Source organism: Anser cygnoides, chromosome Z (genome assembly GCF_040182565.1).
Source record: "Anser cygnoides isolate HZ-2024a breed goose chromosome Z, Taihu_goose_T2T_genome, whole genome shotgun sequence".
In the NCBI taxonomy this organism is placed as follows: Eukaryota; Metazoa; Chordata; class Aves; order Anseriformes; family Anatidae; genus Anser; species Anser cygnoides.
The window spans coordinates 66,865,806-66,878,333 of NC_089912.1; the positions used below are offsets into that span (position 1 = coordinate 66,865,806).

Below are 12,528 nucleotides of genomic sequence, written 5' to 3' on the forward strand. Positions count from 1 at the left end.
CTGTGTATGTGTTCATGTTAATTTATGCTACTGTAGAGCTTTGCTATATACTGGAGTCTGAAAGCTTAGTATTATACTATTTGACTTACACAGTGTATTTCTACCATTGACAGAAATCTTTAAGATACACGGTATTTTTAAGAGCTGTTAGACATCTGTGTTGTTAGAATACTTTTAAAATCTTTATTTGATAAAGTTTTTGTTTATTTTATAAAGAAATACTTGCTTTGAAGAAATAAAGTAATGCATTAAAAACAAGGTATGCATTAAAAGTCAAGTGAAGTATATGTTACTACATCTAATTTTTATAGACTTAGCAAGCACTATTGTATGTAACTAATAATAACATTTTAACAATTCTGTAACTGTTAAATAGGTGTTCTCCAGGTATGAAAAACACAGACAGCTAATACTAGAAGAAATTTTCACTTCCCTTGCGAGACTACCAACTAGCAAGAGGAGTTTGAGAAACTTCAGGTAATTTTTGCATAGATCGCTAACTTGTAGATGGAAACATTCACAGTTTTGTATGTGTACCAGTTGTTCTCTAGATACCCAGTACCCTGAGCTGGTGGAAGGGGATGGGGAGCAGGATGTGGCCCTCACAATCCACGAGGAAATGGTTGGCGACCTGCTACAGCACTTAGATGTATGCAAGTCAATGGGGCCGGATGGGATCCACCCGAGGGTACTGCGAGAACTGGCGGAAGAGCTGGCCAAGCCACTTTCCATCATTTATCAGCAGTCCTGGCTATCAGGGGAGGTCCCAGTCGACTGGCGGCTAGCAAACGTGACGCCCATCTACAAGAAGGGCCGGAAGGTAGACCTGGGAAACTATAGGCCTGTTAGTTTGACCTCAGTGCCAGGGAAGCTCATGGAGCAGATTGAGTGTCATCAAGTGGCACTTGCAGGACAACCAGGCGATCAGGCCCAGTCAGCATGGGTTTATGCAAGGCACCTGATCTCCTTTTATGACAAAGTGACGCGCTTGGTGGATGAGGGAAAGGCTGTGGATGTGGTCTACCTTGACTTCAGTAAGGCTTTTGACACCGTTTCCCACAACATTCTCCTCAAGAAACTGGCTGCTCTTGGCTTGGACTGGCGTACGCTTCGTTGGGTTAGAAACTGCCTGGGTAGCCGGGCCCAAAGAGTCGTGGTGAACGGAGTTAAATCCAGTTGGAGGGCGATCACTAGTGGAGCCCCCCAGGGCTCAGTACTGGGGCCAGTCCTCTTTAATATCTTTATCGATGATCTGGATGAGGAGATCGAGTGCACCCTCAGTAAGTTTGCAGACGACACCAAGTTAGGTGCATGTGTCGATCTGCTCGAGGGTAGGAAGGCTCTGCAGGAGGATCTGGATAGGCTGGACCAATGGGTTGATGAGGCCAACTGTATGAAGTTCAACAAGGCCAAGTGCCAGGTCCTGCACCTGGGGCGCAACAACCCCAAGCAGAGCTACAGGCTGGGAGAGGAGGGGTTAGAAAACTGCCTGGCTGAGAAGGACCTGGGAGTGCTGGTTGATAGTCGGCTGAATATGAGCCAGCAGTGTGCTTAGGTGGCCAAGAAGGCCAAGAGCATCCTGGCTTGCATAAGAAGCAGTGTGGCCAGCAGGTCTAGGAAAGTGATTGTGCCCCTGTACTTGGCTCTGGTGAGGCCGCACCTCAAGTACTGTGTTCAGTTTTGGGCCCCTCGCCACAAGAAGGACATGGAGGTGCTCGAGCGAGTCCAGAGAAGGGCAACGAAGCTGGTGAGGGGTCTGGAGAACAAGTCTTACAAGGAGCGGCTGAGGGAGCTGGGATTGTTCAGCCTGGAGAAGAGGAGGCTCAGGGGCAACCTTATTGCACTCTACGGGTACCTTAAAGGAGGCTGTAGCGAGGTAGGGGTTGGTCTGTTCTCCCACGTGCCTGGTGACAGGACGAGGGGGAATGGGCTAAAGTTGTGCCAGGGGAGGTTTATGTTGGATATTAGGAAGAACTTCTTTACAGAAAGGGTTGTTAGGCACTGGAGTAGACTGCCCAGGGAAGTGGTTGAGTCACCATCCCTAGATGTCTTTAAAAGATGTTTAGATGTAGAGCTTAGTGATATGGTTTAGTGGAGGACTTGTTAGTGTTAGGTCAGAGGTTGGACTAGGTGATTTTGGAGGTCTCTTCCAATCTAGATGGTTCTGTGATTCTGTGAATTTTCTCTACAGCGAGAGCAGAGTTCCCTGACAAACATATCTTGTAATAGTCACTGTTTCTTACGCCATCATGTTTATGCTTGGTTACAAAAATAATTGAAATATCTGGTTAGTCTTCTCACTAAGGAGTGATGTTCTAAAGTGTAATGTTAGTGTGCATTCAAAAGGATCTTAGTTTCAAAAATCTTTGATTTTGTTTATATGTAGTTAGGTAATTTCTTCATTGTTAAAACCTAATAGGAGATTTCTGGCTGAATGTCTTTGAGTACTCTTTCCAGGGTATCAAACTAATACTCCTTTAAATGAGTTTCATTTAGGAACTGTTCAGTTTACGTTAAATGTGTTTAAAGTGCTTCAGCTGGACTTTCAGACACTGAAACTTTTAAGTTGAATTCAGTAACCCAAATGTTAACCGGTGTGATTCCATTATAGTCATCAAAGACATCTAATAAATATGAACGTGGTAGGTATAGGACCATAACTAGTGGATAGCCTCTTTGAATTAGGATCTTTGCTGGAACAAAGTCTTCATCTCAAGTTCACAGTGACTACACTACTTATCTGTAAAAATCCTAGCTCTAGTCTGTTAAAGGGCATTTCCTATCTGTGGCTACAGTCATGAAGGGGACACCTTTTGCAAAATTTCATATGGAAAGATTTTTTTTTTGTAAATGTAGTCAAAAATAACTTACAGTAATTGAATTAAATAGAATAATTGCAATGTTTTGTGTTCAGTTATTATTTTGATAATATAGGGAGAATGATGTCAGAGATTATGACCTTTTTCATATTGCAGAGGGTAATATTAGGTGCTATTAATGCGTATATGGGTAGATAAACACCATACCATTTGTCAGGTTAAATCACTTGGAAGGGGAGAAATGTGAGTTGTGGTGTATTCACACTGGTCGTAGAAACTTAAAGACACTCTTGCATTCTGAAGTTTAAAGTCTGTTACACTACCTGATATTACCATAGGTATAACTCTTGTAGAAGCCAGTCCAGGTCACGATGACTATTTTTTCCTGTTTAAAAGTTCTCCGGATTCCACATATATTAAATAACACAGAAGTAGTAAATTATTAGGGCAACAGTTCATTAGCTTTTTTATGCTATGTTGGAAATTGGTATGGCATTATAAATAATAAGCCTATTTTAAGTAGCTTAGCCTGTAGGTGTTTTATAGAATTATAGAATGGCTTGGGTTGGAAGGATTCTTAAAGATCATCCAGTTTCAACCCTTCTGCCATGGGCAGAGATCCTATCCACTAGATCAGGTTGCCTAGCACCTGATCCAGCTTGGACTTGAACACCTCCAGGGATGGGGCATCCACAGCTTCTCTGGGCATCTTGTTCCAGTGCCTCACCACCTTCTAAGGGAAGAATTTCTTCCAAATTTCTGTTCTAAATCTCCCCTCTTTTAGTTTAAGGCCATTCTTCCTTGTGCTATCATTATCCACCCAAGTAAAAAGCCACTCTCCGTCTTTTTTATAAGCCTTCTTTAAGTACTGAAGATCTTCAGTGAGATCTCCCTGGAGCCTCCTTTTCTTCAGGCTGAACAAACTGAGCTCTCTCAGCCTGTCTTCAAGAAAGAACCCAATATCAAATTACTTCCCTTTGTAGAAGAGGTGCTCCAGCCCTCTGATCATCCTTGTGGCCATCCTCTGGACCCGCTCTAACAGCCCCACACCCTTTTTGTGCTGGGGGCCCCAGCCCTGGATGCAGTACTCCAGGTGGGGCCTCACAAGGGCAGAGCAGAGGGGCACCATCCCCTCCCTCCACCTGCTGCCCACCCCTCTGTTGGTGCAGCCCAGGACGCAGTTGGCCTTCTGGGCTGCAGGCACACACTGCTGGCTCATGTCGAGCTTTTTGTCCACCAGAGCCCCCAGGTCCTTCTCTGCAGGGCTGCTCTCAGTGGGTTCTTCTCCCAGTCTGTGCTCATGTCTGGGATTGCCCAGACCCAGGTGCAGCACCTTGCACTTGGACTTGTTGAGCCTCATTAGGTTCACATGGGCCCACTTCCTGAGCTTGTGTTTAACTTATTAAATATTTCTGTAGATTTTCAGTGCCTGAGCTTCACAGATATTCTGGTAGTCATCTGTGGACTGTTTCAGTTCATCTCTCCTACCTAAGAATAATACTTATTGTTTTTGTTAGATCCACTCTTTCACTTCATAAGAGAGAAGCAAATGACTAGTTAAATGTCTAGAATATAGATTTCTAGCTGTGGTAAAAGCATTATAAATCATAAAATTATTTAGGGCTCAAAATAATAGTTTTGTTTTATTTTAGTGTTAATGCTGTCCTTTTCATATTAACAGGTTAAATAGCAGTGACACTGATGGAGAGCCCATGTATATTCAGATGGTAACAGCACTAGTTCTGCAGCTTATTCAATGTGTTGTGCACTTACCATCTGCAGAAAAAGATTCTAATTCAGAGGAGGAATCGAACAAAAAAGTAAGGAAGATAGTTTTAAGAAATCCTATTTTCTTAATTTTTTTTTCTTTTTTTTTTTTCAGGAATGACTGTGTTTGTGGGTATAACGTTTTATGACGGTGGTCTAGTAATTGGACGGTGTAATTTTGTTCGCTGTAATTATTCGTTGCATGAGACATACTGATCTGGAAATAATATTTCTATGTATGCTCAAGTGTTAGTCTAACAAATCTTCTTATTTTCAGGTGGATCAAGATGTGCTTATTACTAACTCATATGAAACAGCCATGAGAACAGCACAAAACTTCCTTTCTATTTTCCTTAAGAAGTAAGTATAGTTATGTTCTTTAGTGTATTGATGAAGCCAACTCTGAATAAAGTCTGTCACTCCTCAGGACAAACCTAATTTCTTAACTGTGCTAAATACCCACTAGTGAAGTTACTTATAGCAATGTACTTCATAGATCCCTAACAGAGTTACTTTCCTGGACAAAAAAATGAATTGCGTAGAAATTGTGTGAAGAACTATCTGGCAGCTTATATAGGATACTTTTATCAGGTGTCTGTTACTCATCTGAAGCATGTAAGAGAAGGATGAACAAATATTTAAGTGGTGAAACCAGATTCATTCAGTCGTCAGAATGACTAAGATAGAGAGAACCTAGAATCACTTTCATATAGCCAAAGTTAGGAATGTCAATAGCTCAACAGGAAGAAAAAAAATAATATATATATATATATATAGACACACACACACCTGAATAACCTAAGTAGGCATTTTTTAAAAAGAGTCCTGAGGTTTTTACTGTGTTAATTTCCACTGTTAAGCTGAGAGGCTGTTTAAAGATCTAGCCATCTCTCTGCATACTTCTAATATCATTAAAGATGTTAAGACTGTTACATGTAACTGAAACATATCAGGTATGTTATCTTTTGAATTTTACATTCTGATTTTAACCTTGAAGTACATAATACTGAGATGTCTTATCACTCTGAATTAAGTCAGACCAGGCTTAAAGAGTCTAGAATCAATACCTCCTAAATACACCACTCCAGCCTGAGGTTCAGAATTTTACCTACCTCATCCATCCTTTTCATGCAGGCTTTAACTCAAAATAATAAATGAAAAAGCTTAGGGAATGTTAGAATGTTAGAACTATTTGTCCTTTACTGGATAAAATTCTTTTTCTTTTAGAATCACTTAAAACTTGTTTTTTCTGATTAACCATAGGATTGCTTTTGTTTACATCAGAAGAAACGCTTAAATGTCTCTAAGATTTACTTATATAATGCATTCTTTTGAACAGGTGTGGCAGTAAACAAGGGGAAGAAGATTATAGGCCACTGTTTGAGAACTTCATTCAAGATCTTCTTTCCACAGTCAATAAACCAGAATGGCCAGCTGCAGAGTTGCTACTTAGCTTGTTAGGAAGGCTATTGGTAAGGGATTCTTGTTTTTAACTGTGAAGACTTGTCTATTTCATCTCCATCTATTACAGGAATGTTTTTAGATAGTTGGAGCAGACATGCAGCATCTAAGGATTTTCTTGCATGTATCACTTACTGTAAATAATAAAGTTTAGGTAAGAAGATCATTGATAAGCAACTTGGAAAAAGCCATACGTAAATTGTTTCTCATAGAAGTACACTTCTACTATTCAGTGACATTTTCCATATTTAAAAAATGCCATTCTATACCAGATATTCATTTAGAGTAAATTCAGACTAATAGCTGTAACTATTCATGTTAAATATCCTCTCTGGACTGTTCATTCAGCACAGAATCTGAAAACAGATAGGTAGGTAGTTCCTGTACCAATACAATTTGTTTATGGAATATGAAATTTTACAGAATGTGAACATTTTTGCTGATGTGTTTTAAGAGAGTTGTTCTTCAGTATTAATTACAGTGTAATTAACACAGTAATTTCACAAAATCACAGAATGGTTAAGGTTGGAAGGGACCTCTGGAGGTCATTTGGTCCAATCCCCCTTTTCAAGCAAGGACACCTCTAGAGCAGGATGCCCAAAGAAAGACTACAGCCTCTCTGGGCAGCCTGTCCTAGTGCTTTTCCACCCATACAGTGAAGAAGTGCTTCCTGATACTCATTTAGAACCTCTTGTATTCCAGATTATGCCCATTGCCTCTTGTCCTGTCAGTGGGCACCACTGGCTCCATCTTCTTTGCACCCTCCCTTCAGGTGCTTGTAGACATTGATGAGATTCCCCCGTGAGCGTCCTCTTCTCATGGCTTAACAGTCCCAGCTCTCTCAGCCTCCCCTCATAGGACAGGCACTGCAGTCCCTTGATCATTTCAATAGCCCTTTGTCAGACTCTTTCCAGTATGTCCATGTTTCTCTTGTACTGCATGGGGCAGACGTGGACATAGTACTCAACTTAAAGCTTCACCAGCATTGAGTAGAGGGGAAGGATCACCTTTCTTGATCTGCTGGCAATACTTTGCCTAATGCAGCCAAGAATACCACTAGCCTTCTTACTGGCAAGGGCACATTGCTGACTTATGTTTGATTTGGTGTCTACCCGGACTCCTAGATCCTTTTCTGCTAAGCTGCTTTCCAGCTGGGTGTGCCCCCAGCACAGTTGGGCAGGGATCCATCTCCATGTCAGAGAATGTAGCAAGGACCTGAGATCAGCCATGGGCCTCCTTTGATGCCTACAATGCACCCTTCTGCGTGAGCTGCTATGCAAACTGCTGTATCTGTTGGACGCTTCTGTTAGCTATACTCTGGGACATGTGCTCTAGATTAGGCCTTTATTAAGGCCTCTCCTCAGAGAGTAGCTAGGCACCAGCTAAAGGGATACTTGACCCCTTCCCTTATTGGGGGGGCAGCTGCAACAGAAACTCCTGACGTCTTAGGTCAGGGGTTGTCTAATGATGCTTGTTAGAAACCCCTAGAGCTCATTAGGAGCATCTAGACTTTCTGCAGGCCCACACCCTACTGGTCTCCCCTACCTTTGTCCTTGCCTAACAGCAGCAGGCAACCTCAAGTTCCTCAGAGAGTTGCCAGGAGTTCCCCAGTGCTCATGGACCTTGAACACAGAAAGTTCTGAAGTTTTCTGAAGCTTCCCAAAGCAGGGCCAAAGACTGCTGCACAAATGGCTGCATCTGTTGGTTGTTTCTGTTAGCTGTGCTAACAGCTGATTTGATCTGGGTATTTGTTCTTGGTGGGTTTTGTTTGTTTGTTTTGTTTTGTTTTTGTTTTTTCTTTTTGAATATGTTATAGTCCTGTTCCTAGTAAGATGTAGCTTTCATTACACTTGTGGGAATAATGAGGAAGATGTATTTTGATGGTTAAGATCTATGCTATGCTAGATGTCTGGTTTATTTTATGAAAGTGTATATTTAAAAAACCTCTAACAGGCATACATGTAGCGAGAGACAATAAAAGAAAAAAAAACAGTAATACAAAATAAGGATTGTATCTGGTGCAAAAGTAAATGACAATTTTACTGAATATGGAGGTTTGGTAGAATTTTTAATAAGGTCACCCAGTATTGTGTGATAGGAATCTCATTTATAAAAATAAAAACTTAAAAAGTATATATTCTGCTTTTCTTAGGTTCACCAGTTCAGTAACAAATCAACAGAAATGGCTTTAAGAGTTGCATCGCTTGACTATCTTGGAACTGTAGCTGCAAGACTGAGGAAAGATGCAGTCACTAGCAAAATGGATCAAGGATCTATAGCCAGAATCCTCAAACAGGTGTGTGAGAGATCCCATGCCAGCTGGATTCAGCTGGATTGAGATGCGTCCATTGAAATCTTTGAAAATTATAAAGATTTATTTAAAAAAGCAAAAAGCAAACAAAAAATATCTCCAACAAAAAACATGTGAAGAATCAGTTTTCATCGTTTTCCAGAAATCTAAACCGTTGATTTATAAGTATCACATTTCTTAACTCATCGTGGTTATATTAAGTGGTTAATTACAGTGGTAAAACCAGTTTTACTGTAAAAATATAGAGGAAATAATGGAGTGACAGCAACAGTTGAATTCTGTCTTCAGAGGCAATAAAAATATGTGTGTATGTAAGTATTTGCTGTCACAATGTGGTAATTGGGCTTATGGCACTTATACGGGTTTTAGAGAGTTCAAGTCTTCAGCCTGTAAGGTTAGATTTTATATGATGTGTCTGGTATTGGTCATATTTATTTTACATGCAGGACTTGCATATATCTTTCACTAGAGAATGCACATGTGCATTTCTGCTGATGCTGATTATCAAAATGTTTCCAAATCTGCAAGGGTGGCAACAGATATCAAAGTGATATGTGCTTTTGAATTCTCTACTGCACATAGTATGAGAAAACCATCAGGTCTTATGTGTCCTTCTAAAAATACAGACTTGCACATTTCTTATGGGGCCTATATGCTTCTTTTTGAACTATTACCTGCTTACACTGTGATCAGATCTGAAGTTGAGTAGTCATATCAAATTCACTATATCAGAATTTCCCTTTCGGTTGCCTGAAAAAGTATCCAGATCTATTTCGTGTATTCTGTAACGACTGTTACAGATCTATGCTGGAGGAAACAATTCCACAATTCACAGGCATTCAAATAAAAAATCAAAGCTCATCTACTCCTTTGTGAGACTGATAATTGCCGTAACTTTTGTTGATTAGAATATTGTACTATATAGAGTGTCAAATCTTCATGTTCATGGTTTAATATAATGTATACTTCTGTGTGCTAGTGAATTATTATTCTCTTCTATTGGCAGTGATTCTGACAATTCTACATCAGATTTTGTAGGGAAATGTTTTAGAAGGACCCCTATCTCTTTCCCTATCTCCAGAAGTTATAAAGGTATTGAAAGATATTCCAGGAAGATATGTATGCAAATGGTAACCTGATTTTTATTTTTTTAACAAGATCAGGCAGTAACTAGGCATTGGCATCTGCAGAAAATAAAATTGCTTTGGGCAATTGAGTGCTAACAGGATTTTGGTTTCAGTTATTCAAGAACTTAACATCATTGATGGTGGACAGTACCATCCATACATTATGGAAATATAAATTATACAGTACGATTAGTATGGGTAGACAGTGTGTTGTTTATAAATGATTTATAACATAAGAAAAAATAACTACATGGAAATGTTTGTGTAACAGCTAAGTTTGAGTTTATTACTCAGATGGAAAGACAGTAAGAGGATCCATTGGTGGACATAGCTCTAGTCATCAGGAAATTATTGTTTCCAATCAGAAAGGGGCTTACACCTCTACAGAGTGTTCTTTCCTGTTGAGTTGAACACTCAGACTATTTGATGTTTCCTTCTACCCTCTGATATTGCCACCAGGGTATTCCCCAAGGACTGATGAATGCTTATAAGTGTCTACTGTGGTTTGGACTCTTGAACCGTGTAATCAGATTTAGGAGAAAATCTATTCATTAGTTTCTCTCTTTATACTCTGATCCTCTGGACTGTGACCATATCTTTTTCCACTTGCTCATGCTTGCAAGCTATATTATTTACTGCACTTGTGACAAAATTCTCAAACTGTGCTGTTCCTGCAGAGGTTAAAGTTCATTAAGTTGTGAGGTTTATTGCTGAAGAAGAAAATTTTTTGTAGCTGAAGAAGATTAAACCAGGAATTATTCTTTTCTACTTTTATAGTATTGAATATGATTTTATTTATGGGCTTTTTTTTTTCCCTGTTTGTTCTTTTGTATTTTTTTTACTTGTTTGAAAATACTTAGAGTTCATTAAGCACGTTATCCACAAAATCTAACATTTAAAACATTTAATTTATAATTTGTACATATAGGAGGGTGCTAAATGTTTACAAATGAACCTACATCACCATTATGTGCACAGAAACTTAGTTTAATCGCAGAGAGTGTGATACTTTAATGCTAGATCCCAGAGGTTTTTAGTAACATCCTCCGTAAATTCTTTCCCTAGATACATTGAGCACAGTTGCTGCACTTTCTCTGTGGAGGTGCTTTATCCCTGGTAACAGTTATGCCAAATATTTTTGGCATACGGAATAAGTTATTTTTATTTCTTTAATTTTTCCCATACCTTTTTACTGTTGTCTGTGGTTTTCATATTTGTTTTCATTTGCATTTTGTGTCTTCTATGCCTGAGAAGTCAGTTTCTTTTTTTTTTTATTGTCTGTAAGATAACTAACAATGACTTTTAAATGTTAAACCTTGTGTCAGTCTGCTCTGTGTGATTTCAGCCTTTCTTTTTTCCTCAGTGACATAGTATCTTAACACAAGATCATAGAAGGAGAATTAATCATATCAGTCAATAAGTTTTAACACGAGTCTTAAACTGCTTTTAATCTTTTTTAGACTTCGGAGTCACAAAGTCTAATTTGCTTTAGTTTGTATGCAGTTTACAGGTAACTGCTTAAAATATTGTTAATGTTCTGCAATTATCAAAACACTTACACTTTATTTTATATGTGGACACGCAGATTGTCAGATAATAATTACCACTGAGCAATATTCTGTTTTATATCTATCTTTCTCCTTCTGACAGGTTTCAGGAGGAGAAGATGAAATTCAACAGCTACAAAAGGCTTTGCTGGATTACCTGGATGAGAACACAGAAACTGATGCATCACTAGTGGTAAATTTCAGCTTTCTGATGTACATAAAAATAATTTCTATAACATGTTGACTGAATAAAATGACTTTCAGTCGTGCATCAGTTAAATTGACACCTTAACATACACTGTTGTCTTTTCCAAAATATGGTTGATGCGTTAGACTCACTTAATCTCATTATAAATCTGTTAATTTCACTGTTTTATCTCCTTTTCTATGCATCCTGTTGTATGTCTCCAGTTTTCTCGGAAGTTTTATATAGCTCAGTGGTTCCGTGATACAACTATGGAGACAGAGAAAGCAATTAAATCACAGAAAGATGAGGATTCATCTGAAGGAACTCATCATGCAAAAGATGTTGAGACCACAGGACAAATCATGCATAGAGCAGAAAGTCGCAAAAAGTTTCTTCGCAGCATCATTAAAACTGCTCCGTTTCAGTTCAGTACATTGAAGTATGTTTCACTACTGCTGATTTCTTTATTAACCTTTATTAAGGCATCTTATTTGATGCTTTTAGCTATTTTTGATAAACATGTCCTAATTATTGCATTGAATTTGTTGCAGGATGAATTCTGATACCGTGGACTATGAAGATGCATGTTTGATTGTTCGCTACTTGGCCTCTATGAGGCCGTTTGCCCAGAGCTTCGATATTTATTTGACACAGGTAAACTGTGCCAGAAGTATTAGTACAGTGAAACAGAGTTGGTTTCTGATTCTAAACACTCTTGAGGTAGTGTGCAATACCTGCTCATTGCTGAGCACAGGTATTTGTGAGGCGATGATGACACCACGTGCTTTCATATTCTGTACTGATGGAAAATAAGTGCTTATTTTTCTTTTTCTTGCATGCATTTTATACGTCATATTGTGCTTATGTGATTTTCTTTGTGTAAGTATATGCAAAATGATTATATTAAATGCACACAGTAAAGGGTTAATTACAGAATGTTGAAATCTTTTCCACAGTTTTTGTAAGATGCTTGCTCATTTGGTAGTGCTAACCCATTAAATGTATCTTAATTTGATTTGAAAATACATGTCAACATGGTTATTTGCTTGTACAAGTGCATGTTACTCCCACTCGCTTCAGAAGGTGTTTGACAGTGTGGTTTCTTTCCTTTTCCTGGGAGGACTAAAATGTTGGCATGGTGACATGTTTGAACTCCAGGAACGGTTTAGGCCACATTACTTATACTGATCTACATACGTAGCCAGTTCTAGAGTTACAGTGTCCAAATCCAACCTTCCTGTTAAAAGAAGCATGGTGAAAGCCTCATCTGAATGGCAAAAGTACAATTTAAAGTAAAGGGACGTGGAGT

The 12,528-nt window shown here is 39.0% G+C and overlaps 1 protein-coding gene across 8 annotated transcripts in view; it reads left to right on the forward strand.

Moving 5' to 3' along the window:
* Positions 1 to 12,528, forward strand: part of NIPBL (NIPBL cohesin loading factor) — a 190,487-nt gene that overhangs the window by 153,316 nt on the left and 24,643 nt on the right. For all 8 annotated transcript variants that reach the window (XM_066988239.1, XM_066988238.1, XM_066988242.1 and 5 more), the window contains 8 exons: positions 377 to 477; positions 4,501 to 4,639; positions 4,864 to 4,946; positions 5,926 to 6,058; positions 8,200 to 8,343; positions 11,136 to 11,225; positions 11,444 to 11,658; positions 11,771 to 11,873. In XM_066988239.1, the coding sequence (XP_066844340.1) occupies positions 377 to 477; positions 4,501 to 4,639; positions 4,864 to 4,946; positions 5,926 to 6,058; positions 8,200 to 8,343; positions 11,136 to 11,225; positions 11,444 to 11,658; positions 11,771 to 11,873 (1,008 nt within the window). The remainder of the gene's footprint in view (positions 1 to 376; positions 478 to 4,500; positions 4,640 to 4,863; positions 4,947 to 5,925; positions 6,059 to 8,199; positions 8,344 to 11,135; positions 11,226 to 11,443; positions 11,659 to 11,770; positions 11,874 to 12,528) is intronic.